General features: G+C 48.5%; 12 protein-coding genes across 12 annotated transcripts; 4 read left to right on the forward strand and 8 right to left on the reverse strand.

Annotated features, from left to right (window-relative positions):
- Window positions 1-39: 39 nt before the first annotated feature.
- Window positions 40-1,169, reverse strand: ColSpa_01267 (choline transport protein; the record flags this gene model as incomplete). The annotated part of the gene is made up of 3 exons (XM_049267479.1): window positions 40-465; window positions 520-839; window positions 896-1,169. 3 exons carry the CDS (start codon window positions 1,167-1,169, stop codon window positions 40-42), a joined length of 1,020 nt encoding a protein of 339 aa, XP_049123436.1.
- A 160-nt stretch (window positions 1,170-1,329) lies between these two features.
- Window positions 1,330-1,853, reverse strand: ColSpa_01268 (uncharacterized protein; the record flags this gene model as incomplete). Its single annotated transcript, XM_049267480.1, has 3 exons — window positions 1,330-1,441; window positions 1,494-1,667; window positions 1,717-1,853. 3 exons carry the CDS (start codon window positions 1,851-1,853, stop codon window positions 1,330-1,332), a joined length of 423 nt encoding a protein of 140 aa, XP_049123437.1.
- Window positions 1,854-2,652: 799 nt separating this feature from the next.
- ColSpa_01269 (laccase abr2) lies at window positions 2,653-3,190 on the reverse strand (the record flags this gene model as incomplete). Its single annotated transcript, XM_049267481.1, has 2 exons — window positions 2,653-2,772; window positions 2,870-3,190. The coding sequence occupies 2 exons, from the start codon at window positions 3,188-3,190 to the stop codon at window positions 2,653-2,655; spliced, it is 441 nt and encodes a 146-aa protein (XP_049123438.1).
- A 493-nt stretch (window positions 3,191-3,683) lies between these two features.
- Window positions 3,684-4,097, forward strand: ColSpa_01270 (uncharacterized protein; the record flags this gene model as incomplete). Its single annotated transcript, XM_049267482.1, has 1 exon — window positions 3,684-4,097. One exon carries the CDS (start codon window positions 3,684-3,686, stop codon window positions 4,095-4,097), a length of 414 nt encoding a protein of 137 aa, XP_049123439.1.
- Window positions 4,098-5,413: 1,316 nt separating this feature from the next.
- Window positions 5,414-6,022, reverse strand: ColSpa_01271 (2-hydroxy-6-oxononadienedioate/2-hydroxy-6-oxononatrienedioate hydrolase; the record flags this gene model as incomplete). Its single annotated transcript, XM_049267483.1, has 1 exon — window positions 5,414-6,022. One exon carries the CDS (start codon window positions 6,020-6,022, stop codon window positions 5,414-5,416), a length of 609 nt encoding a protein of 202 aa, XP_049123440.1.
- A 100-nt stretch (window positions 6,023-6,122) lies between these two features.
- Window positions 6,123-6,456, reverse strand: ColSpa_01272 (uncharacterized protein; the record flags this gene model as incomplete). The annotated part of the gene is made up of 2 exons (XM_049267484.1): window positions 6,123-6,296; window positions 6,346-6,456. The coding sequence occupies 2 exons, from the start codon at window positions 6,454-6,456 to the stop codon at window positions 6,123-6,125; spliced, it is 285 nt and encodes a 94-aa protein (XP_049123441.1).
- A 1,601-nt stretch (window positions 6,457-8,057) lies between these two features.
- ColSpa_01273 (uncharacterized protein) lies at window positions 8,058-8,469 on the reverse strand (the record flags this gene model as incomplete). The annotated part of the gene is made up of 2 exons (XM_049267485.1): window positions 8,058-8,075; window positions 8,119-8,469. 2 exons carry the CDS (start codon window positions 8,467-8,469, stop codon window positions 8,058-8,060), a joined length of 369 nt encoding a protein of 122 aa, XP_049123442.1.
- A 753-nt stretch (window positions 8,470-9,222) lies between these two features.
- Window positions 9,223-9,495, reverse strand: ColSpa_01274 (uncharacterized protein; the record flags this gene model as incomplete). The annotated part of the gene is made up of 1 exon (XM_049267486.1): window positions 9,223-9,495. The coding sequence occupies one exon, from the start codon at window positions 9,493-9,495 to the stop codon at window positions 9,223-9,225; it is 273 nt and encodes a 90-aa protein (XP_049123443.1).
- A 4,683-nt stretch (window positions 9,496-14,178) lies between these two features.
- ColSpa_01275 (uncharacterized protein) lies at window positions 14,179-14,622 on the reverse strand (the record flags this gene model as incomplete). The annotated part of the gene is made up of 1 exon (XM_049267487.1): window positions 14,179-14,622. The coding sequence occupies one exon, from the start codon at window positions 14,620-14,622 to the stop codon at window positions 14,179-14,181; it is 444 nt and encodes a 147-aa protein (XP_049123444.1).
- A 1,893-nt stretch (window positions 14,623-16,515) lies between these two features.
- ColSpa_01276 (putative glucan endo-1,3-beta-glucosidase eglC) lies at window positions 16,516-17,523 on the forward strand (the record flags this gene model as incomplete). Its single annotated transcript, XM_049267488.1, has 2 exons — window positions 16,516-17,254; window positions 17,327-17,523. 2 exons carry the CDS (start codon window positions 16,516-16,518, stop codon window positions 17,521-17,523), a joined length of 936 nt encoding a protein of 311 aa, XP_049123445.1.
- Window positions 17,524-18,425: 902 nt separating this feature from the next.
- On the forward strand, window positions 18,426-19,207 carry ColSpa_01277 (arsenite methyltransferase; the record flags this gene model as incomplete). Its single annotated transcript, XM_049267489.1, has 3 exons — window positions 18,426-18,629; window positions 18,666-18,770; window positions 18,827-19,207. The coding sequence occupies 3 exons, from the start codon at window positions 18,426-18,428 to the stop codon at window positions 19,205-19,207; spliced, it is 690 nt and encodes a 229-aa protein (XP_049123446.1).
- Window positions 19,208-23,638: 4,431 nt separating this feature from the next.
- Window positions 23,639-25,001, forward strand: ColSpa_01278 (inorganic pyrophosphatase; the record flags this gene model as incomplete). The annotated part of the gene is made up of 7 exons (XM_049267490.1): window positions 23,639-23,767; window positions 23,824-23,983; window positions 24,048-24,231; window positions 24,286-24,346; window positions 24,403-24,469; window positions 24,527-24,588; window positions 24,645-25,001. The coding sequence occupies 7 exons, from the start codon at window positions 23,639-23,641 to the stop codon at window positions 24,999-25,001; spliced, it is 1,020 nt and encodes a 339-aa protein (XP_049123447.1).
- Window positions 25,002-25,852: the final 851 nt, after the last annotated feature.

Raw genomic sequence — 25,852 nt, forward strand, 5'->3', positions numbered from 1 at the left:
AGCGGAAATACAAGACAATTTCTTGGGTAGATTTGTGTGTTACTGATATTTATCCACGGGCATTTGGAACCTCTTCCTCCCACTCACAAACCAATCCATCAAAGCGCCGGCCAACACTGCCCCGAATATCGGGCCAGCATAGTTCATGTTGTCTTTGGTTACCGGCAGAACCTGCGGGAACGGCATCCAAAGCACCACGTAAATAAGATAAAACAAGGCAAAAATGTTGACCGGAATTCCTGGGGCACCCATCTTGAAAGACCTGTAGGGTGGAGGCGGGCCGCGGAGCTTCCGCAGCAGCAAGAATAGTATAGGGAAGAAGTACGAGATGTGGAGAGCGAGGGCCTGTAGGGAGATGAGGGCGTTGAACGCAGTGGCGGAGGCGATATATATAAGAGATAGGCAGGTTACAACTGTTGCGATGAGTAAGAGGGCGTTTACTGGGAGCCTAAAGGTTGGGTTGACCTGAGGGTGAAAATGTTGGTGATGATTGTCCACACGGCGGGTCCTGCAACTTACAGATGAAAAGAAGGGAGAGAAAGGCAACCCGTTATCGCGCGCAAAAATCCAGACGAGGCGGGAGACGGAAGCCAGCATATTGAATAGGGCGAAGAACATGATGAGCGCGATGAGCGATATCAAGGCATTCGTGGCCGCCTTTGATCCGGTCGCATTGTACAATACATAGATGAGGGGAAGCGGTGCGGTGGAAAGGTCCTCCAGCGGGCCGATATAGAACAAGAGGATAGTGACGAAGACAAAGAGCATGACCGAGTTGACGGTGCATGCAAGAATGACGCTACGCGGCACGCGGGTCTGGGCTTTTTTCACTTCGTCGCCTGGACGTGCGGTTAATATCTACGGTGAGATGATTCTACCGTATCGTCAGACTTACTCATGTGAATGACACTGTCGAAGCCCGTCACGGAGAATGTCACTGTCAATAGCCCCAAACCCCATGACGCCCCAGGATTGTTCCACCCCGACACGTCCGACGTCAGTGTCCTGAAGACGTAGTCGGGGCTACTGCGTTGACCGAAGGCGACGAGGACTGAGATAAAGGCGACGAACAGGGCAAGATGCAAGACCCCTCCGATAATCTCGAACACATCGAGGAGTTTGCGGAAATACAGGTTGAAGACAAAGGGCAGTACCAAGGTGGCGATCATAATGAGACTTGTATGCCATCGCTGTGGCTCGTATGTCTCGTTATTGAAGATGGCTAGGGACGTGATGATGTTGGCTAAGATTGACGGAGGGCCGCCGCAGGCGAAGCACCATGCTGCGGTGGTAATCCATCCTAAAGCGATGATCAGTTGAGTCGAAGCCTCAGGGCGACTTTGGCCCGAATGATGCAATACCTTGAAGCAGGCCCCAGAACCGGTTAGCACCGGGAGCGAGGTTCGCAGTCCAGCGGTATTGCGCGCCAACAGTCGGATCGCTGGTCTCAATTTAGCACAGGAGAGAGCAGTGGGTGTGTTGGGTATACTCACATCGATGCCAGCTCAGCCAGCGAGAACCCGACAGCACAGGCTCCTAAGCTCGCCAGGATGGAGCCATAGAACATGGAAGCTGGGCCGCCGTTCGCCAAGGCGAATTGGAATGTGACGGCGAAGGACTCCCACGAGGCTAGGATGATCACGCCGAAGTTGACGACCGAGGAGTGGCTGATGTACCTCTGTGAGTGTAGATTGTTACCTGTTGTTCGAAGGTCACTTGAGAATCATGGGAATACAAGCCTCGAGGCCGGTGACTCGCTGTCGTCCAACGGCTTGTCCGGAGTGTGCGGCATATGTCTTCTCGCTAATGCCTGCCAGGTGGTCAACCTCCTCAGGGTTAGTGGTCACCTCCATGTCAACATCTGCGCTCGGTATCATTGTTCACAATATATAGTTTGGAAATGTGAATGTGGGAAATAGAACTGTAAAATAACAAATAGCTTCAGAAGGGAGATTATGGATCGATAGAAATATGTAGAGAGGAACCCCAGAGCAAGGTGACTGACTGGTGGGCTATGTTGCATTCACCCAAAAGCATATGTAACCTCCAATGGTGTCCAAATTGGAGGCATGCCCTTCACTCAATCACCTATCAAACCAGACTCAGCTATCGTTTTTCTCATTAGCTGGCTCATTGTGAAGCTTTCCGGTTGCATGATACCCTTGTTAACGTACCACTCGAGAACCCTCGATCTGCGCTGGGCGGAACAACGCTGTCTTAAATCCGTCCACAACATTTGGGTATTAATCTGCACGAAGCGGCCCTTCCCGAAAAGAGTGGACGAATTGATGCTCTCTTCACAATGTAGCCCCGCTATTCCATTAGTTGTCGAAGCTGAAGTAACACAAAGTTGCTTCCCTGCATGTAGGTGCATTGCATGTAAGCTGACCGCAGCTCGGCTCCCTTAGTTTTCTTCCCCTCTTTCAGCACGCTAGAGGGATGAAAAGATCACTGAGGATGCGACAACACCTCTGTTATTCACTAGGATAGTATATCCCACTGTACACATTCTCAGATCTATTCTTTCACTGTGATACAAGATAGCTTTGCCGTTCTAGAAATGCACTACCTTGACCTCGAGAGACCTGGCTATTCAAACATGTGGTTTTACGACGTTGCAGCTAGCCACATCAAAACCAGGCGCGTCCCTTCTCAGTCTAGTGGTCCGTAGCGCCGAGGAAAGTCAAACTCGACATGAGCCTTGTCTTTCAACTCCTGTGGGACTGGCGGCATAACTTCCATCCCTTCCAGCATAACAACCTGTTGGCCGCTCTATATCATCATGGATTAGTAGCCGTAGATACACGAAGATTGAGAGGCGTGAACATATCGCGAAATGGTGGATCATGTGGCAATGCAACGTACTAACTCCCGGGAAGTCGATCTTGTAGCGTACCACAATGAACTTGCCCTCGCCAGCATGGAGAGTGAATCCTTCACGATAGGTCGGATTGACAATTGAAATACTTTGCGCCTGACCTCCCTTCTTCAAGGCATCGTCCACTTCCTTCCAGTAGAACCCACCGTCACCCTGGCCGATGATCCAGACTTTATGACTGTGTTTGTGGAAAGGGTGGCTGGCGTCAATCTCAGCGCCATTCTCGATGATCAAGTCCATGATCGATCCGTTCCTTAGGAACCCATTCGAATCACCCCATGACGTCCTCCCGCCTGACTTCGCATTCCACATGATGGGGGGAACGTTCTGGCGAAAGAATTCATGCGGGGCAGAGTTCAGTACCCAAGCCGAGGGCCCCGTTCGGTTGCCCATGAATTTGAGAGTGAAGTCAGCCTCCTCGGGTGGCAGCCGAGGAGGGTATGGGGTCAACTTGGTTTCATCCAAAGCCTTGTTACTCGGCGCGATGAGACTTCCATTCAGATGAAGCCACGGCTTTGTGTTGGGTACAGTTTGGTTAAAATGTTTGGATAAGTTCTTTACTCCCGTCAGTAGGACTGTCACTTGCTTTGTAAAATTCAGAGAGGCATACTTTGGTTGTCGGATGTTGAAGGATGCCAGTGCCTTGAATTATTTGCTCGGATCGAAGGGAATGCAAACTTAGCGCATAGTCACCAGCCAGTTTGTTCAATTTTACGAGAATACTGTGATATTGGTGAGCGAGGCATCTATCACCGGGGAGTTGACGAGTTTCAGGCTCGTACCTCGTTCTCTCACCAAAATTAACATGCGTCCTCACTACCTTTTGTGGATGAACGAATTCGCCATCTGCAGCAACAACCCAGAACTGATGCTCATCGATGCTTATAGCAAGGGAGTGGTGAGCTCCAGAATGGATGAAATTGATCCAAACCCACTCTTCACCCGGCTCAGCTTGCACGACCTCCAGCTCCGGATGTGTCTCGGTGCAGTATTCTACGTTTGTGTACTCATGGCCTGGGATCAGATACCGGCAGCCTCGCTCGTTGCGTCCAGGTCCACCAGCACCTTCGAGGTCCTGGGCAGATTCGCACCTGGTTCCACCTCGCCCGTTATGAGTGAGGCTATTGGCGTAGACTGGGATGTAGCCGGTGTCACGGAAGCGAATCAGATACATGTCCATCGGCTGATCATTCCAGTCAGCAACGATGATGTGGCGTAGGGTTCTTCTCCGCTGCCCGCATGGCACTGATTTCATGTTCCTTTGTGGATATGAGCTCATACGGGCGAGGATGCCAGTCAGCTGGAATGATCCATAGCGGACCTCGTTGGCCCTAGGTATCATCAGTACCATACAATACTAATGCATCATATGAGATGACTGACGTCCGAGAACGCAGGCCCAAAGTGCCCGTGATAAGTAAGTCCCATACTGGCCTTGAGGAGTGAAACGATTTGTGTAGTTGTCCCTGGGTTCGGTGGCCTGCTGTGAATTGTTAGGACATCGTAGACGACTGAAGTTCTTGCGCCCGGAGTGGTCCCAAACCTGAGTTCCGCCTGGCACGCCGTCATTCCATGGCTCATTGATTTGATGTACTCCATACCTGCATGAATATTAGGTCTCGGCTACAATTATACTTGATACTGTTATGACCGTACCAATGAATTGTGGTTTCAATTGCGAGTTGATTGTCCACAAACGCTTCTAGGCTCTTGCCCTCATTGACAGTGGGGACAGGTCCAGGAGTATCGCCGTTTATGAGGTAAGTTGGACGACCATGACCATCTATTTCTGAGTCAGATTGGACAATGTTCGCACGTTTATCACTATTGCCATACCTTGTTTGTCCCAAGCATAGGTTAGTGTGAGGTTGTATCTCCTAATTCCCTTGCCAAGTACGCAGGGTGAAAGCAGTAGCGCTAGGCAGGCGTCTTTGATTTGCATGATTTCGAGTAAAGGCTTCCAACAATACGGATACCACAGGAAGGCTCAGCCGTGAGGGATGCCATAAACTGTACCATATGTCCGTTTATCCAGATTCTGATTCATAGTACAGGATGTACAACCTAGAAGCGCACAGTACAACTGCAAATTAGGCAGGTCCTGGTGTCCAAGGCGATGGAGTTTCGATGAATGATTCGGACGCAGAAAGCATGCACCAATGCCATTTATACCCGCCTTGTGCACACTTCTGGTAAGTACCACTGAATCGCTGGCAGATTGAGACAAGGACCGTTTTTCAAGGTACATTAGTGAGACTCTACTAAACTCTAGCATGAAGCTTCTGGTTCTGGGACACAAGTTGCGAGTCATTGGAGCAGCAGGTATGGGATAAACAAATCAGTAGGGTGTGGCGATGACGGCAATAGGAAGGGGGAGCACTAGTATTGACCCTAGCATGTACCGTCAATACAAACCTGTATAGGAGAAGAGAGTCTTTTTAGTCTCTAAAGTCTAGGTTCTGGTGGCAATAAAGCAGAAACAAGACATGCATCATTCGCCCAGGTTTAAGCCTTAATTTCACTCATCATTCTCTGTTACAATCGCGGCTCCGCATAATCGTCCATATCATTGCCCAAGAACTCATTCACCCTTGCCGCACAATTCTCGGCATACTGCCAGATGGAAGCATGCCCAGTACGGGGCCAGACGACCAGTAGGCAGTTTGGAATCCCATTCATCAGCTCGTAGCCCCGAGGCGTGGGAACGACATAGTCGTCGTCGCCAGTCATGACAAGCACAGGCATAGTGAGCTCGTGCAGTCTGTAGAAGGAACCTTCGTTCCTATCGCCCGGCGAGCACCAGTCCTTGATGCTTTGAAATTGTATTTTGAAGCTTTCCATATTGCTGAATGTCGGCCGCCCACCGACAGCAGCATTTTCATTGAACTCGCTCTCCCACAAGCGCTGGAAGTAGGCATCGGCGGCAGCTTTGCCTTTAATATCATTACGAAAGAACGCGAGTGTGTAAGCAGCCTGCCAGTCCGCCTCGCTAGCGCTCTGCAGCAGTGTCAGGAAACGATCCAGATTTGGTTCGGTGCGAGGCCAAAGATGCTCTCCAGGAACAGGTCCTGATGGATCAGCTCCAACCAGAATCAGGCGTCTCACTCGCTCAGGTCTCGCGAGTGTAGCCATCTGACAGGCCATGCTTACGATCGAGAATCCAAGTAGATCAATGAGCTCGAGAGGGAGAGCGTCAAGAAACGCTTTGAGGTTATCTCCCATTATGGTTACTGCAAGGCACTGCTCAGCTTGCAGCTCCCTCAGCGATAGAGACAAGGTCACGCCTACTTTCGGACGCTGTACGCTGAGTGTCGCCACTGTTCTGTCCAATTGCGGGCGGGTCAAACATGATGACAGGGCGCCTCGACAGAAGCGGGCGTATGAAGACAGGGTCCCAGTAGCCCATAGAGGCTCGCACCTACTCACAGCATGAATCTTTGACAAACGCCCAGGGTTGAGCAACTCACATTTATGTGCAGTACAAGAGGGATACCCTTCGCCGGACCTAGACGGCGGTAGACATAGGCAATGCCATTGTTGCCCTCGACTTTCTGAACTGGGATGTAAGTGGGAAGCATGTTCGCGGCGTATTAGGTAGCCGAGAAGAGACGAGAAGGGGGTTGTATAGGACGTTTACGCTGAGAGCGAGGGGTGTTGCACAGAGTGAATGGGTATGGGGAGCCCCCAGTTGTGCATTTTGCTCTTTGAAGCAACTGAGAGGCGTTTGTATCTATGAGCTATTTGGGAAAGTACATCGTCACTCTCCTAGGTCATGGTCGGTGTGGAGCGCCTGTCGACAGCCAAGAAACGTTTCCCACCATCTGAATATTCAAGTGTTAAGGCTTCAAACAATATTCCGAAACTATGTTGGTTCACGTAATAGTTAGACATTACAGGCAATGCTCATTAACAACATTCTTCCTGGGGTATGGAAGGTCAGAAGAGTTTAGCAAGTCCACTGTGAAAGAGAGTTTTTCTTGCCGCTGACGCAAGAGCACCAGTTAGTCTTTTCTGGAATGGCTTTTGTGTAACTGACTCAATAGTACAGTCTGAAGTCTCTTGACTTTCACAGTAGTTGAATTGCCACAAAAGTCTCAGTTGGGTATTTTCCGCAACTCGCGTTTGCCATATTTGACCTGCTGCTGTACCTGGAATCGACAATTCCCATTCAACTTCACTTTTGTCCCAATTGACTTCAAATGCGACCGTCTTGATGCTGACACAAAATTTGGTGACAGAGCCAAACAAATTATTTACGAACCTGAAAACAGTAAAACTTGGTACGCGAACTCCAGGAAACTTTCCTATAACGCAACATTTTGCGCCATGGTGTCCCATCGGTGCCAGCAGATGCATAATCGAATGCGGAACTCAATCAACATGATGGCTAACGAGGGAAGTTTAGTGAAAGCCGATGGCATGATTCGAGAGAATGCTACCAACTATGAAGTAAGATACTATGCTAAACTCCATAGTAAACAACCAGAGTAGTTTCCAACAGTAGTTCAAGTGCTGGCGGAAGCCGCCGACCATCTATTCCTGAACACCATTCATCCTTGGATGCATGAGATTCATCCAGCCCGAGACACTCGGAACGGTGGAGCTTGTTACCTCTTCTTGTAGTTTTTGTCCAAAATAGCAAGAGGCGCCCGTTTCGGCTGCAGCGGGTAGGAGACACCTTGTTGCGGTGAAGGTCTTTTTCTTAACTCAAATGTGACTTATAACTTGCAAGTCGCGTGACATTCCTACTCTACTGAAACTTAATCTACAACTGATATACCTCCGGAGATCGGGTTGACCTTTGAACACACTCTATGGAAGTAGTGTTTTAACTTCTACTACCTGCTTTACTTAGTAGAACCTACTGAGACGGATTAGAGGAAACGATATATGTACTTTGTTGAAAAGTATCAGGCACGTCCATCACAGGCTCTTCTTGGAAGAATCCTTAGTTGCCGGTACAGTATGGACGAGAATACAAAACAAGAATAACTTTGGCCGTCGGATCACTCTAATCACTGCCATTTTCTAACTTGCGTCGTTTGACAAGTCCAACTTAACCGAAGATTCCATCGTTTTTAGGGATAAACTCAACGTGTGGCATGGCTTTCGTATGTTCAGGTATTGTATCTTGCATAGTGGAGTCCATGCCTTCAAGCAAGGGCGCTGACATTCCCATCTATTTGCGAGGCGCATCCTGGTAAGTCAGGGCATGGGAAAGATGTGGAAGAGAAACTCACTGCGTAATACTTGAACTTGTTGGAGTGTAGCATTGTAGCGCCGCGGACGTGAGTCTGCCACCGCAGCACCGCCCAACCTAAGGGTGGCACATCGTGCACGAACTGTAGGGCGGGAGTGTCCAAGTTCGGCTCCTCCGTGTGGGCTCTGATGGCATCTTCGACTATCTCCCACCTCCATGTGTCATTGCCTTTGGAGCCAAGCAAAAACATGGGGTCCCCATGTTTGTAAAGTGGCATGGTGTCATCAACCGCGTTCTGCACGATCACATCGACGGTAGTGCCCCGGGGTAGATGGCCTACAATAGGCGGCTCTACGACCGATACAATATCAAGGAACAGCAGGGGGGCCATCTGAGCGTGGTAGAGCTGCCACGGCTTCTGGTTGAGGATACACTCGGTGACGTGTTTCTCATACCGAGAAGGCTGCTGAGCAAATTGGAAGTGCAAAGTTCAATTTGCAGGTGGAGAAGCCGACGGAGGGTATGGTGCTAGAGATGATGTCGTTGTTGTATTGCACGTCGGATGGATGGAGCCATCCGGGTGGATGCAGGGTGGTGAGCCGCTCGGGGGGCCGTGAACTTCCATCGGGGCTCCATGCGCCGGGTAGCGCAAGGCCTGAGTGCCATTAGTTCAGTATGGAGAAAGGCGTGCTTGGGGAGCGAGGTAAGCAAGGCGTACCGGATATCTCAAAATGGAATATCCGTAGAGAATTTGATGAGTACTCGTCGATACCAAACGCATTGCGTAGTCGGCGCCCTCTCGATCGAGTTTGGTTAGAATAGTGTACTATGCGCCATTAGTGATTTAGAGCACATCAACAAGCTGTGGTTTGATAAAACCGCCGTCGTTGGCAACAATCCACATCTTGTGGTCGTCGATACTGAACCGGAGGGCATGCTCAAAGCCTATGTTCAAGACATTGATCATGATCCATGACCTTCCGTGGGTTTCGATAACCTGCATAACATCTTAATAAGAGGAGAATGGGACGCTCAGAAACAAATAAACACCATGTTACCTCATAATCAGCATCGGTTGGAGTGCATTGGACGCCATCGTTTCCTTGCTCTATTACACATCCTGACTCATCTAGCTTCTTACCGTTCAGAGTCTGGAAGCCTGGATGACGACAATGCCGTCGGCCTTTGAGTTAACAAGGATGGAGTCGTAGCAGTTGAGATTGGTTCCTTCACTCTTCATCTCAAGGACGCGCCAATTGGCATCGCGCCGGTAGTAGTTCCACACCAGCATGTGCTGGACATCGCGCTCAGCCTCACGAATCAGGGCCAGCTCGGTGTAAGAAGAGGTGATGAGTTGGTATGGTCGAGGACGCGAAGACGAGGGCGCGACGTAGGACAAACCGTGAGCGCCGTCCATGATACCGACACCGGTGTGGTCGGCATACCAGTTTAGCCCCCAATGTCCCGTGGTGTCGTAGCGGGGCGTAAAGTTCCCTCGTTGAAGGAGCCCGTACTGCGGTCTTGGTTAGTGGTAAAATGTCAGAGAGGCCTAGGAAAACAGAAAATGTACTTGATACAACCCCCCCGTGCCATCATTCCAGAAGCCAAATCTGCGTCAAGACGTTGGGTCGATCGATATTTTAGAAGAGTATTCACCTGTCATCGCCAGCCTACCTTCGATGGTTCATGCCTGACCAATGGATTGATACTTGTCCAAACAGATCATTGTGGACGTTCAGCTCAACGATGTCTCCCTCTTCCGCAAACAGAGTCGGGCACGGTGTCTCGCCGTTGCACACATATATTCCCCTCCAGAAACCTCCATCTATGTGCTTTTATTAGTGGGTTGTTGGTTCATTGGCTCGAGTCTCACAAGCAAACACCTAAATTCATCCACCGAGCTCCCACTGTAAGGTTGTACCTTCGGACGAATTGCTTGGTACCGGAGCCATTCTTGTCATCCCCCCTGCCGAAGAGGATCTTAACTCTACGCGTTGTGGGGTAGTGAAGTCCCCAGCTCAAGGCAAGAAAGACAGCAACCGATACAGCAATCCACCATGGAGATCGATGTGATATTTTGCGTGTGGGATGAAGCGGGTATTCCAAATGACTCTGCAGCTTCCCGTTAGCGCCAATGAGAACCAGCTTTGTGTCCTTGTCAAGTCCCTTTGACGGCTGCATAGTAAAGTAGGAATGGACAAGGCGATGCAGTTGTATCGATGGATTTGGAGCGATAGCGTATTTTGGATTTCAAAAGATGGGAGAGCTTATAACAACATCAGTCTCAGTTGCATATGAGCTCCGTTGGCTGAGGTGGTGGCACAGGTTGTTAATGCTACTTTACAAAGTCGCTTGATTGACGTCGACATCAACTGTTAAATCCATTCTTGAACAATGAGATGGTCCAAGACATTAGTGTTATACTATAGGCGCCACCTGATAGAGGTTAATCAAGTAATTAGTTATGGCAATTTGTTCCAACACTGAGAGATGAGTATTAACTGGGTTCCGGTCATGCTAGGTTGCCCTATACTTTCATCTCGTGAGGGGTAGAGCGATGGCATTGCGTTTTGGTGGTGTGTTTGAAGTACTAGTAAGACGACGCAGGTAAGATGTTGAGCCAAGTTTGGAGTAAGTTTAACCTGACTTGTCAAATATGGAAACGTTGGCCGCTAGTGAACCTAGAATGCATGGAATGCGTCCAAGTATCTAGACTTTGAGACGGCCTCGCGTCTCCACTTTGCTCAAAGTTCGAAATACGGGGTGTCATTGTAAAGACGACTAGAGAAATTGACTAGGGTCCTGATTCATGACAGCAGCATATTTGAGACTCGACTGCGTGGCCTGGATTCCGGTCCGGCTTTAACTTTGTTTCTACAATTTGCACATGGGTGATGGTGGAACAAGGCACAATTATGGCTTGGTGAGATCACTGCTCACACGGTCAAGGAGTAAGGCTTTCGAATCGAACTTAACGAAATTCTCAATAAGGGAGCTCAGCATAATTATATTCCGAATACGGCTGCAATGCAAATCTGGTCTTGATTTTGTTACATCCACAACATAGAGGACAATTTTGGCTGTCTCCTTCGTTCCACGTGGATGCTACTCGTCTTAAGGTAAGCCTTGGCGCGGCCGTCTGATTATTGGGAGAGATAGGTGAGCTACCGCAATCCAATGGGTTTGGGATGAGAGCAAGGCTCTTATTAGTCCTTTGGAATTGTGTGGTTGGAATCGAAGGCCACCCCTATGGAACAAAGAAAAACCACGCTGTAGCTTGTTCCATTTCACTAGCACCCTTGAAAATTAGCGTAGGGTTGCCACATTCTAAAAAGGTACGAAGCTTTGGGGCCAGCCAATCTAGTTTAGTTGGACCAGTTATGGCACAAAGGGTCAGGTTGCGAGAGAGTCGGACTCACATGAGACGACAACAGAGACAGAAAGTTTGACGGTAGTCATCACAGCTACACTCCCGACATGGTTAATCAAGAAAACAGCCAGAGATGTCGCCATTATCTATTCGTATTCTCTTTCGGGACTCTTCAACTCTTTCTCATCTCTGTAACACTCTTCAGTATTGGAACAACGCAGGAAACATGTCACCTCGTGCCACAGAAACAGCCAAACTTAATGCTTCAGATTGGCAGTGGAATAATGAACAAACGAGAGATCCGTGGGAAGGCCGAGTTGCTGAAGACAGAAATGCCGACCAATTGCAAGACAGCAAGACAGCGTTAGGCGGTTAGCTCAAACTTACGATCGGTAACACAGCGTCTGAGCACAAGTTTGCAGTTCAGTGTCATGCACATAGCCCTTGTCTTCCACACTTGGAAATTCTGGTAATCAACTAGCACATTAGGTGGACGAAATCAGAATAGCAACTTGGTAGTATGCCTATTTAGTGCCTCTTGAGATCAAATTTTAATCGAACAACATACAGTGCAGTAATTCACGATCATGTCCTAGTCAACAGCTTGATGGCCTGGGACTCTTCTTACGTCAATTGAAAAAGGATTTCGATTTACGAATGTTAAATCTTGACACAAATGCTAGTGTAAGCATATCGATGCGTAAGTGCAATTTGTTGTAAGTAAACGTCGTGGACACTTTGCACTGATGTGTTCTGGCTAGTGCCTAATAATGATGCGATTCTTATAGTAGGGGAAACCAATAGCTACGGTCATTGCCCACGATAGTGTTCTTTTCTCTGACTCTTCAGCTCCGTTCTTATTGGCACTCGAATTGGTATTATCGACGGGAATGGTTGGCAGGAGCTCGTTGGTGTGAGGTTTTGGGGTTGTGTATTAGTGTAAGGATGGAGTAGGACGACACTACCACCCTCTATTTTGATGAATCTGAATGCAATGCATGCAAGGGTAACTAGGCGACAAATATCTTTCGAGAAAGACCAGCAAGTTCACTTCCTACAAGTGACGTTCTCTATGTCGTCTTCGTCACCTACCACCCTCTGTCACGGCGACTCCTGCATCACGCCTGGCAGGCCTCCAACCCGATGGATAAAGAGCCCCTCGACGTCGGGGACCCTCGCTTATACCCGCAGCCTGCTGAAAGGCCTGGTGCGATATCTTACCGGTTTGGTATACATGGTCGAGGTAGTAGAAGTCGGGGCGCCTCTGCTCGAAATGATCCCCGTCCAGGATATGGTCCGCAATATGCACCATGCGTTTGGTGAAGTTCAATCCGGCATCGGGGCACTGCTGGACGCTGAAAACGAAGTTGTCGCAAAACCAGCAAATGCATTCTGCAGGGAAATTTTCTTGCAAGTGTTCATCCTCGGTATGTCTGATCCATTCAGCGGCCTCGTCAAGACGGAACTGCTGCTGACAGCCAGTCCAAGGTTGAAATTCGCAGTAGAGCAGGTGTCTGCTTGGTAAAGAAGCGGTCTGTTGTTGCGGGAAGTCCCAGCTGGATTCGCTAAGTGTAGGATACGTCGATAGTGGTATTTCAGAGTATGCTTGAGACAGACAATACCTATCAACTGGCGAGCTGGTTTCTCCGAGGGCTTGCCCAGCCAGAAAGTCGAAAGGCTTCTTTTGATTCGCGTAAATTGGCAGGCCTAGCTCATTCATTTGTTTGCGCTTGGAGACCAAGGTGATCCTTACAAACCCTCTGACATCCTCATCATCAGAGCCAGATTCTTGCTCTTCTCTTGCCTTTCTCTTCCGAAGTTCTTTTACTTTGCGTGTCTTTGTCCTGGCGCATGTACAATCGCTATCCTCTTCAGACTCTTCATGGTCTCTGCGTCGTTTCATCTTTGCAGCAGTGGCGGTGCTGAACGCCGAATCCCCCGGTGCGTTGGACGGATCTTCTTCGTCTTCAATGACTCTGGTAAAAAACATACTGCAGTTTTGGCTGAATGATGTCAGCTTCAAGGCTCTGAAAAATAAATAACTTTGGATCTGAAACTCACCACTGTATCTCAGCGCCGGTGTCGCCTGGCGATACCGTCGAACATCGAGGACAAGTGGGCGACGGCCTTGCCAGCGTGGTATTTTGTGTCTCCCGGCACATCAGGCTCATGTCAACTTTCTGGTACGGCAGAAAGGCACTCTCCCAGTCCATCGAACGATTAATTCCTCGGCGACTAGCCCGTTCCTGTAACGAATAACGTTTACGCTGAGTTCGGTGAGCACCCTTTTTACCTTTGAATCTGTCGACGATGATGTATTCAAATGCTTCCCAGGAAGTAATGGTTCTTAGATGAATGGGAAACACTTTACCAGTGGCGTCTTCGAAAATAAAAAACTCTTCACTAAGGGGTCGTTCTAGTCTCGTAATTATCATCCCGATGCTGCTCAATTCATTTGATAAGGCAAGCACCATGGATATAAGACGAGACGTCGAACATTTCAAGTCCATACTCAATCTGGAAACGTGGTTCAGTCTTGAGAGGATTCGTCGCCCCACCATGCCAAAGTATCCTTTTAGTGACTGGTTGGAGTTGCGTATCATAACTGTTGTGTGGTTTTCAGCTTCGGACGCTTGCTGAGTCGAAGTATCAAGGTTTCGCTGGAGGATACGCCTATTACAGGTGTGAACCGATGCCATTGCAAGCGAGTTCAAGCTAGGACACGGACACTTACGCTGTTGTAACCTCTAGTAGCATGTTCAGTGACATTGTATAGCCCATTATTTCAGCCCGAAATTTGTCAATGTCCTTCTCCTCTAGCTTCCATTGTATCTTCTTGGCCACGTCCTTGAAGACGTTCTTTGTTCTTCCATTTGCGAGACTGGGCGCGAACTTCAGAATCTTGTCGCTTAATTCATCGAGACATAAGCGAATCTGCTGCAAGCTGCGCAAGGCAATTGCTCGTAAGTCGCCGAAATGACTGTCAGAACTTTGGCTTTGGTAGAGTTCGGCAACTTGCTGAAGCGTCTTCTCGAGGATTTCGAGATTATAGACCACATCTCGATATTCCTTTGCTGAGCCGCGACAATCATCCAATGCGAGGATGACATTTTTTATGAGTTCAATCACTGCAATAAAATCACCAATCGCGCCAAAAGTGAGCGCAAACTCCATGATGGACGGCGCGAGACCGTCAAGAGTGACTCTGGTAGCACCGCAATTCGTGAAGGGGCTACTAATTACGTAGATTACGAATGGAAAAAGAAAAGGAGAAGAAGATGAACCCCGCATGACTTGGGAAGCGGGAAATCAGCTGCCTAAATCTGCCTTGCACTGCCGCCCTGGACTAGAGGCACATGGTAGAGAACATGATTGGCGGTCGACGCACGACTGTGACCGGCAGCCTGCTTCTGCACATCGAAATATATCAACAGAGAGCAGCCAATTGCAGTTGAGGTATCCATATCATCGAATAACGGCTAATAGTGACCCCGGCGATGTGTTTCGTGGGTTGCACTCGACCCATAAGAGTCCACAAGCCATGAACGTATTGCATTCGCTCTTTCCAAAGCGGATGCATGCCAACCGAATCATTTCTAGACATCACTGATCAATACTCAAGCTGAGGATGCGCCGTTAGCAGCAAGGCTGCTGCATGTCGTAGGGCGGACCAGGCTACACTGGCTGTGATTTACGATATTTACGAAACGTAAAGACTGGAATACAATCGTGACTTCACAACTATATTGGAAAATCGTGTTCAACAACACTGTTATTACGGCGCCGTTTCGAATATGGCTTCATTTGGGGGGGTGGTGGGTTCAACCGCCATGCTGGTTATCGATTTCATACCAAGAGCATAAGCCCAAACCCAATGCTTCTGCAAAGGGGAGTCGTGTTTGTTTATATTCGCAAGAAGAATTGTAAGACCTGTATAATCTAATGACTGCTGTAGGTATTCTATGCAGGCCTATAAAATTAGGATGTCGGCTGTCTCAACAGCCAGATTGGGATTGCTAGTGAGACTGCCCCTGTAGCTCAGTTTTGGTTTTAGAGGTCTGGAAGGGCCTGTGTATGGGGAAATGAGTGTGCGTATGAAGAGTCTTCGATCATTGATGCTTAGAGTCAGTTGTGGGCCTTGGTTGGTCACTAACAATTCCAACAAGAATCCAGTAAATTTCAATTTAGGAGAACTCAGTAAGAGACATCCCTGGATTACGAGTCCATTCGGCCGAATCTTGAATACACTGACACTATGTCGTTAAATGTTGTGCGCATCCTCCGTACAGGAGTCCATACCACCGACAGACCCCGTTCTTGTACAAAGAGCAGCATAGAACGAACCTCCGATAATAATAACGAAAGAACGAGCATTGCTCCATGGCAGGGCGGACTTTCCGGACACAATTTCCTGTTAGTGGATAGCTAAAGAAGCCACAAAGAAGAGAGGATGTCTGAACGGGATTACTGGAAAGATGGAAACGCCAGGCTCAGAAAGCAAAAAATCAACATTTTCTCTCCTAACTGTACGTAACAGTCAATGCCACCCATACGTAAGACGACTTTGTTGTGTAAACAAGAGTCAGGTATTGTTTACTGAATGTCCGCTGCGAATCAGGGGACCCATTACCTGTCCAGCGCCTGGCGGGGCCATAATTACGAGAAAAACACTGCCAAGTAAGCTTCATTAGCGGATGGACGGGTGGTGGATGACGATGCCGGGGCCTCTAAGCAAGATCTAGGCCGACGGTGCAAGTGGAGATGCGGGCTCAGCTGTCGATCGCTAGCCATGCCGGCTGCTTTTTCCACCATGCTTACCCAATGGAAAATTGGAGAGCGCTGGTAAAGGAGGTGGATGTGGCTGCCAAAATACGAGGTCCATGAAAAACACAAGCCCGCGACGTCATGCAGAGGGGATCGGTTCTATTTTTGTTGGTCAGGCATTCATGGCTGCTGCGATGCTTAAATACCTGAAAGTCTTCCACCAGGTGGGTAGTCGAATGAGAGGTTTCGGTCAACCTTCCAGAAATCTTTTTTCAATACTCTAATCTTAATTGATCGACGACCATGTATTTCAGAGGTGCCATCGCCGCCAGTCTGGCCACCACTGCCCTGGCCCAGGTGCAGCAGGGATTCAACTACGGCGCCACGAACGAAGATGGCTCTTGTAGAGGCTACGATGACTTCCGGAGCTACTTCGAGACTGCAAAGAGCTTGGCTGGCGCGGGGTCATTCACGTCGGCCCGCCTCTACACATCGATTCAGTGCGGTACGGTAAACGACCCGGTCTCGGCTTACCAAGCTGCCATCGACACCGATACATCGATCCTGGTCGGCTTGTGGGCCAGTGCCGGTCGTGGCATTTACGAGAACGAGCTGAACTCGCTTCTTCGCGCGGCAGAGCAATACGGCACGGCCTTCACCGACCGCGTCGTTGGCATCTCTGTCGGCTCCGAGGACCTGTACCGAAGCAGCCCGGACGGCGTCGCCTCCAACGCTGGGGTCGGAGCTACTGGTGCGGAAATTGAGGGATACATCGGATGGCTCCGGGATTGGATCCGCGGCACTGCCTTGGAGGGCAAGCCCATTGGCCATGTCGACACTTGGACTGCCTGGGTTCGTGGCGAGAACGCCGGTGTCGCTGCTTCCGTCGACTGGCTCGGCCACAACTCGTTCCCCTACTTCGAGTCCACCAAGCCCAATTCTATTGAGCAGGCTCCCGACAACTTCTGGTCTGCAGTTGGCAACACCGAGAGTGTCGCAGGTGGCAAGCCTGTGTTCATTACTGAGACAGGATGGCCGCACAGTAAGTCAAACCACACAGCCTTTATGTTTCACAATGTCAGTCGAAATTTCGGGTCCTAATAAGTTGTATCAGTTGGCCCTCAGCAAGGCGCTGCTGTCGCTTCTGTCGACAATGCGCGCCAGTACTGGTCTCAAGTTGGCTGCGCTCTCTTCGGTCAGCGCAACGTCTGGTGGTACACTCTGCTTGACGCGAATACCGCACAAACTGATATCTCGTTTGGTGTGACGCCAGCTGGCAGTTCGCACCCCGTCTTTGACTTAACCTGTTAATTGGACGTTGGGATGATGAATGAAAATAGAAACTGGGTGCTTCAAGTCTTCGACACATAGAATAGGCTGGTACCAAACGCAAAACGCAAAAAGCAAAATGTAATTTTAATCATTTGGATACTGTGTTACGAGACAATCATGTGCTTGTGGATGTTGTGTAGTATAATACATACATCTTCGTTCACCAAACCCGCACGCTAATAAGCCCCATGGGATAGATGTTGAGGGTTGCCGAGATACCAATCTCCCATCCCTGCCGAATCCCTGCATGTTTTCCACAGATGGTCCTACTCAGATTTCTTGAACCTGTTGGAGCACAGTACACCCCCTAGTAACATCTGTTCCGTTCGCCTGAGCTGTACATTCTCAGCGGCAAGACACTGATGAAAACTTTTATATGGAAGCTTTCACAGCGAAGGAGAATTTGCTGTGGCACTCACGATGTGCAGCTGATGCTTTGAAGCAACCTAGGTATTAGGCAGCTCAAATAGGAGGGATCGGCATTGCACGAATGTCTGCACGCTTGCAACTAGAATCACCTACGTCAACAACTTGGTTGTCTTGTGTCAGTCCGTAATAATATTCTTTTACAACGGATGAGCTTCTTCAGTGTCATATGAATTTTGGAAATGTCACTCGAAATGATTACATGTATTGAACTCGTGAATTCAACTGTGATCCCTAGACTCCCCTCAAATGCTGAACGTGATTCCCAATCGTGAATGTCACTGCTTCATTTTCATAGGTTAGATCCTGTGCAATGGAAGACGTTGGTGGCCAGTGCGGGGTATGTAATTAGGGACATCCCCAATTCCCATTCGGAAAGTTAACTAGGAACCAGGGTTGAAAACGGGAGAAATTAGTATCAGTTTCATAGCCACCCCTCCTCAAAACAGCTCATAATGGAGTCTGACAGTATCTATGACAATGTCCATAAGCGTTACGGCTCAGTTGTCAGGAGCAGCACTGGGCAATATGAGAAGGCCGTCGCCAAAGCTTTTGGGTACACGGAAGACGAGCTTGCAGGCGTACCGGAAGATGCTAATCTGGGGCTGAGCTGTGGAAATCCACACGCTCTTGCGAAACTGAGAGAAGTTGTCATCCTTGTCCTTAATATCAATCAATAGACTAACCCCGTCTAGGGCGAAACTGTAATCGATCTGGGTTCAGGTGCTGGCTTCGATGTTTTCTCGGCAGCAAAGCGGGTCGGGCTCGCTGGCGAGGCCATTGGTATTGACATGAACAGAGTAAGCAGTGATGATCAAACAGGGTTTCTCAAGTATTGATGACTCCAAACCTACAGAATATGATTGATAAGGCCAAGAAGAATGCAGAGAAAGCCGGCTGCAAGAATGTCAAGTTTATAGAGGGCCCTATCACGTCAATCCCTTTGCCTGACAAAGTCGCCGACTGTATCATGAGTAATTGTGTCATCAACCTCGTCCCTGCAGCAGAGAAGAACAGAGTTTTTCATGAGATTTATCGCTTGCTGAAACCCGGGGGCCGAGTTGCCATTAGCGACATATTGGCGCGCAAGGAGTTTACTGAGGGGATCAAGAAGAACGTGGCCCTCTATGTTGGGTGCGTTGCGGGAGCTAGCCAAGTTGTGGAGTATGACGCGTTTCTCAGGGATGCCGGGTTTGACAGTAGGTCCATCATTCCCAAAAAGCACCAAGAATTTTAACTAATTCTCTTCCAGATATCCTAATCGTGGATAGCAACAGTGACTTAAACGTGTATTTCACTGCTTTGGGTGACCAAACGTCCTGTTGTGGGACAACCGACAATCTTAAGGTAAAAGAGAAAGAACCCCGCGCAATGGCAGAAAAGCACTCAAATTGCAAGGGAAAAGCTTACACATGTGGTAAACTGAAGGAGGATTACCTTACAGCTAGTGAAGCCAAGGAGCAGGCAAAATCACTTGGAGTAACTGACTTGAATGAGTGGGCAGGGAAGTATACCTGAGCTTGAGTTTCTGTACCAATGACTAACTTTCCATCAGGCTCTTTTAAGATCTATGCGACGAAACCCCAATTTATCGAGTAATGAGGGAAGCAAAAAGAGCCGTCGGATGGCCGGGAGGCACTAGTCTTTGGTCTATCAATGTGCTGGGGAATAAGAAGCCTACTCAGGAGGCTAGTCACCAACAACGTACTAATGACATCGTAAGGTCACTCATGAGATTAACGATATCTGACGACGTTTGATCCTTTTGCTAAAATCTGGCTTTGAGATGCTTTACTTCGTTTTCATGTATCTGATAACAGCTTCATCGGGAAGGTACTCGTCCTAATAGGGATTAGCGTCATTAAAGTTATTTTTGGTGCAAAGATGAAATCGAATCGTTTCTTATGTCGAACAGTCAATAAAAGTTCTTTTGTCTTTTGTTCTTACTCGACATTCTTTCAGCTCCTATGTACCAGCCAGGCGGGGCTTCCAACACTAATTAATTAAGTCTCTCGGTGCTTTTCGATCACCCTCAAAATTCAATCTAAGCCCTCTTTGCCTTTTTTAAGTCCGTATTTGAAAGTCAGAGGGAAGCAATGCATCTGACTGTCCCATGCAAGCCACTGACCAGAGACACCATGCTCCCTGCACTTATCGCGAAATGCAACGGCCTCCTGTTCTAGAATGTCGTAGGATGCCGTCACCCCATGCACGCTAATATTATGTTACACAAAGGGGGTAAGGTCTGCATGAATTGGGGACACTCGGGGGGTCTTGAAAGCTCCACTCAGTGTGTTGATCGTTACCCTTCGACTTCAAGGGTCTTAAATCGTTGAGTTTCGGGCTTGGTAGCCCAGGACACCAGGCTCTTGCCGTGGATTTGACGAATTCAATGTTATGGACAGGGTCCACTTTTTCAACTTGTTTGATTTTTGGCAGGTCAGTCGAAGATCCGTAGTCGGGCAGATTGCCAAAACAGCAACGGGAGGCTTGAAAATCTCGTCGTTCTGGCTCTTCAGCGCCCAAGCCACCATACACAGCGCAATGTTGCCCCCAGAGCTGTCGCCTGCAACAATGACGTTCTCACTAGCTTTTGTTGACTCTAGTAGAAGATGCTTGTACACCCTTTCAATGTGAGGGAAAGCGATCGAGACAGGGTGTTTCGGTGCCAGAGGGCAGGATACAATCGTGATCTTAGTGCTGTCCATTCGCCGGACCAACTCGGTGCAAAAGGCCCAATGATCTTTGCTCGGAGGCATATGCCATCCTCCTTCTGCAAAATACAAGATCCGTCGGTGGCACTGCTTCTTCGAGAACCCCGATGACTGATCCGTATGGTTCTGCGTTAAGTCGTACAGCCAAATCCCATCAAATTTTCTCTCAGTGACATGGCACCGTTGCCAGGTTTTCGTTGGCACAGTTAAACGTTCGGCATCTGGGGGTACTCTACTGGGCGAAACCAGAGAGGGTTTGAAAGGCTTAATGGCGATTTGCAAAAGTTGCATCGATAGGGATCTACCTTCTCTCTCGTCAACAATTAGTTGATCCATAGCCTCCGAATGGGAGCCTTCGGCCAAGGCTCCTGTACAATTAATAGAGGTCTAAGTGAGGATTTTGAATGCAAGGGTCTTCAAACGATAACTAGGGGTTGACTACTCTTGGTTTGCTGTCCAGCTTGATTTGCGAAGGCCAAAATAACGAATCACAATGTCTTGGAACTACCTAAAATCCTTGAAGGTCATGGAAATCTGGGATCTTGAATTATTTGAGCAGCGTTTTGAGTTATCCATCACGGCTTTACAATATGTTAGTGCAGTTCGTAGTCTAATATAACGACGTCATATTCAAGCATTGACGTCATGACTTGGGTCGTCTCACTGCAAATTATGCGATTTAGTCTTCCATGATAAACTCCTCGTTGTCAACTGTCGTGGAAGCCCTTACAGCCATTTGCATCAGTTTATGATCGATACTGATGACTTTCAAATTCAGTTATCAATGACATAGGTCAGGTTTGGGCATCATTTAGGAGATCTTTTGAATATGGCTTCTGGATTTTCTTCTACAATACACACCAACTACTTTGAGGTAATAATTGCTATTCACTCCTTAAAAAGGATTGGAAACTCGGCTTTGATTCCATCCAGTTCGGTGAACGGCGAAGAGGGCTTAAGATTATATCTTGCTCGCAGGTTATGGCGTGGTCTGATACTCGCTTCCCAAAGCAGTACGGCCTCATGTCCAGCTTTAGAACTTCCATTGGCCCACTTAAGTCGGAAGAAGCGGCAAAGAAATGGTTTCTTTAAATAAAAATACATATATGCCAGATTACTCTCAAACTCAATTATTGACGCCTCAGCAGGAACAGCGCCGTTTTTCCTGTGATTGAACTTCCCCAACGCGCTTGGATCGCTTGATTGTTCCAACCAGAGAGCTAATGGTGATGGCGACTTCAATCTTGAATCTCTGCCCCCGTCACTTTTCACCTTTGAACAGGTTCAAGCGGTCGGGATAACCTGCCAGGCATTGATAGCGACAAAGCCATCCCCAGGGGTTGACTCCCCCACCACGACGATATTATTTAACCAGTAATAATCCTCACTTCCGGTCTCCAGTGTGATGCGTGTCACAGGATGCGGGCCGTCCTGCACACCTGGCCCATCAGCATGGACTAAAATATTGGCATCGTCATTCGTCTGGAATTGATAGTACGCGTCGGCAAAGAAGGTCCCTTTGTTGTCCATAAGACCCAAGTCGGCTCCCACGTTCAGAACTTTGCCTAAAGCTTCGTGTCAGTTTCTGATTTATAGAACTCCAAATGTCATTCAAAAGTTCACTTGCCGGACAATTGTGGTCCAGAGAATTTTCCGCCAGTAATGGGGAAAGACAATCGTGTCCCTTTCGGACCAGGACCAAACGATAGAGCATCTCCGAGAGTGAGATTGAGTTGGTAAAGGAGTTGTAACTTAGGTGCTCTGGCAGACACCGAACTGGAAACGGCCTGGTCAATCAAAGAAAGCAGGAAAGTAGCCAAGGTAGAAGTGAGAAACTGCGAGAATAACATGTTGATGAAGATGTTTGAGAGTCCAAGCTTGTAGCGATTGATGTGTGGTCGTGAATATTGGATCGATTTGAATTGAGCTGAGATGAGACAGGATGGGATTGAACACAACATAGGCATCTTTGAACCTCTTTATATAATCTGCGCCATGCTTCCTTCGATAGAACTTCTTTGCATTTCTAGTTACAGTGGGAGAACCGCATTTCTCGGTTAGGCTTCATTTTAGACTCCGCCGTGCGGTCTCCGCGGCGGACAAAGTAAGGACGAGGTGAGAGCTTAGAAATCATCTCACAAGCCCAGGGTCTCTGTAAGGCCATGACGAAGCTATCACGATAATCTGTCATACCTTGCATTATCGAAGGATTTTCTCTACATGTTGGTGTGAAGTGTCCAATAGCATCGTTGTTGAGCGACTTGCTGGCGCGCGGGGGCTGATTCTCCGTTGTCGCCGGTTGGTTTCTGAAGGATACCGCGCGGGATGACGTGAGATTTCAATTAGACGAGTTGCGACAGAGACGTCGGGCAACACGCTCTCAGGGATCTTCAACGCGATCCTCTGTCTTAAATGGGCATCTGGTCACGGATCACGATGCATAGGCCGGAATCGGGTGCCATTTTGCAAATTCTGCCCCAGCCTCCTATCAGCCCCGTTTCATGCTTTTCGCCAATTCTATGCTGAAAATAAGTTCTCCTTTTCCCAGTACCGGTAACAAATATGATGTTTCCACGTGCGTAGTATTTCAGTGTCATTGGTCTGGATTTGTGAACCCTGCATCCTTGGCTTGCCCAGACGACACCCCGCACCAACTCATCAACCGTAGCACCGAGGATCCTTGAACCTCAATGCACAAATCCCCATGAGCAGCATTCATCCAAAGTTGAGGTCGAATTTCTCACAGTTAATTCCCGCGCGACCCCGCCACCTCGCACCCTTTTCTCAGCCCCATTACCCTGCCAAGGCGTATTTTGACGTGGGCCATGGCGGTGTATTCGCCACAAACCGCATACAAAAATACATCAACTGCGTGCCGCGTTTTGTTACACTTCTTTATCCCAACGAATTTCATCTGTCACGTCCAACAACTGAACACCATCAATACACTGATTATGGGTCTAAAGCGTACCTTGGTTCCCTTTGTTGCGTTGTCAGTTTTAGGCAACGCTGCGGCCGTGGGTCCTCGGGGTTTCAACTACAGCGCGCTGAGTTTGAGAGAAGTAGGAGCCCGTAACACCAAAGTAAGCGACTCATCCGACTCCCTTCCGCACCTGGACATTACTCACACTAACGACAGGACTGGAGAATTTGGCTCGAAAAGGATGGAGATCCTATTTCGTTCTGGCATGACGTTCCTGCTTGGCCCAACGAGGATAACAAGCAGGTTGTGAATTTAGTCGTGGAGATACCTCGCTGGCAAGACGGTAAAATTGAGCTAAAAAGAGATGAGCCGTTGAGTAAGTCTGGAGCCAGTGAATAAATAAGATGCACCCTGATTAAAGCTAGCTAACTTCCCATCAGACCCTGTTGTCCACGACTCGTTGAACGATGCCCCCAGATTCGTCGAAAGCGTTTGGCCTCACAAATCATACCCATTCATCTATGGATCAATTCCACAAACTTGGGAGAGTCCCAATTACAAGCACAGCTTCACCGGCTTGATTGGAGATAACGACCCCGTGGATTTATTTGACATCGGTCAAGAGTAAGGAGTATGTACAAGACTTGGACCTTGCGGCATAACTGACATGCTGTCTAGTCGTGGTTACGTTGGCCAAGTCAAGCAGGTCAAAATTCTCGGCGGTCTTGCCCTAGCTGATGTGAGTCCTCATCATTATAAATGGGCGCAACTTTCGCTAATACTGTTCATAACTAGGATAATGAGACGGACTGGAAGATCCTCGCGATTGATGTTAATGACCCGCTTGCACCACTTATAGATTGTGAGTGGAGAAAGGATGGCCAAATTGAAATATTTCAGATACTGACTCTACTTGAAGCGTACGAAGATGTCGAGAAATACCGCCCAGGAACTATCAAAACTTTCCGCGATTGGTGGACCGTGAGTTCTGCCGAACTACTTTCTCGTCTATATTTCCTCTGCTGACCGGTACGCAGCATTACAAAGTAGCCCGAGGAAATGCAGTTATTGATATCGTCGGTGACTGGTACCAGAACGTAACCTACACGCAGAGCGTTATCGAGGAAAGTCATAAGACATGGGCGGAGCTTATTGGAGGTAAAGTTGACTCGAATGAGATCAACTACAACCAGACCTCCCGCTCAGACGTCAACAAAAGCTTCATCGACAAGAGTTCGACGACGGAAAAGTTCGCTATTCCGGCCAAGAGCAGATTTGAATCTGCGGCACCGAAGCCAGAGAAATACGACCGCTGGTATTATTTGGACAACACCTCCAGTCTTATCGTGGTGCCCACCGCTCAGCAGATATTTCTCAACAGGCAACAAATCTGATGTTTGTCCGGTAGGGCAAGTCTTTGCATCTTACGAGTGGCACGAAGTATGCGGGAGTTCAGTTTCCTCTCAATACCAGCATTAGTACCCTAGAAGCGGTTCTATGTGTCGATGTGTTCCTGGTTGCATGATAGTTAGTACATACGCTGTTCCACGCATGTTTTGGAATAAGAAAAATGTAGCTTCAAGTTCAATTAAATGCTCCTAAACCATTACCAACACACAGTGTCAGTCTCACGCTGATTCGGACCTTGCCATGTACTAGATATCTTAGATCCTCCTTCCCTCACACGTGGAGACTTCGCGCCTGGGATCCACAAATCCCCGCAGCCCTACCCGCAAGCTTAAATCTGACTTTTCTCCGATGTGACTGAAACCTTCGAGTAGTATGTTTATCTCAACGCCGCCTTCGTTAACACTCCACGCCCTTCTGCCGATGATGGCTCCCTAATAACTTTGATCTGATTGGCACGTAACCATTCCTTGGGTCAACAATTGCAAGGGTCGCGCCTTTTTCCTGTACGACCGCCTTCGAAGCCAACGGGCCTCTTCTGGGGGGCGCGTTTTTCTCTTTACAACTCAGTCGCCCTGAATCACTGTCCATGACATCCGGATGGGCATAGCTCTTCTCAATTTGAGGGTGACTGTAAAATCAAGACAGCACCACGCCCCAAATGGACCCTTCCGTCAATCATTCAGAAGACGCCCAGATGCAAGTTGAACACAATCATGTTCCCATCAGCGCTACTGTCAGCCAAGGTTCACATGTCTTACATAGTGGCTCAGCCACATCTCAGGCAAATGATACCAAAGAGACCAAACCGATCGACCATTTACCTTCCCCAGCTACC

Source organism: Colletotrichum spaethianum (assembly GCF_022836535.1).
Source record: "Colletotrichum spaethianum MAFF 239500 DNA, contig02, whole genome shotgun sequence".
Taxonomy (NCBI): domain Eukaryota; kingdom Fungi; phylum Ascomycota; class Sordariomycetes; order Glomerellales; family Glomerellaceae; genus Colletotrichum; species Colletotrichum spaethianum.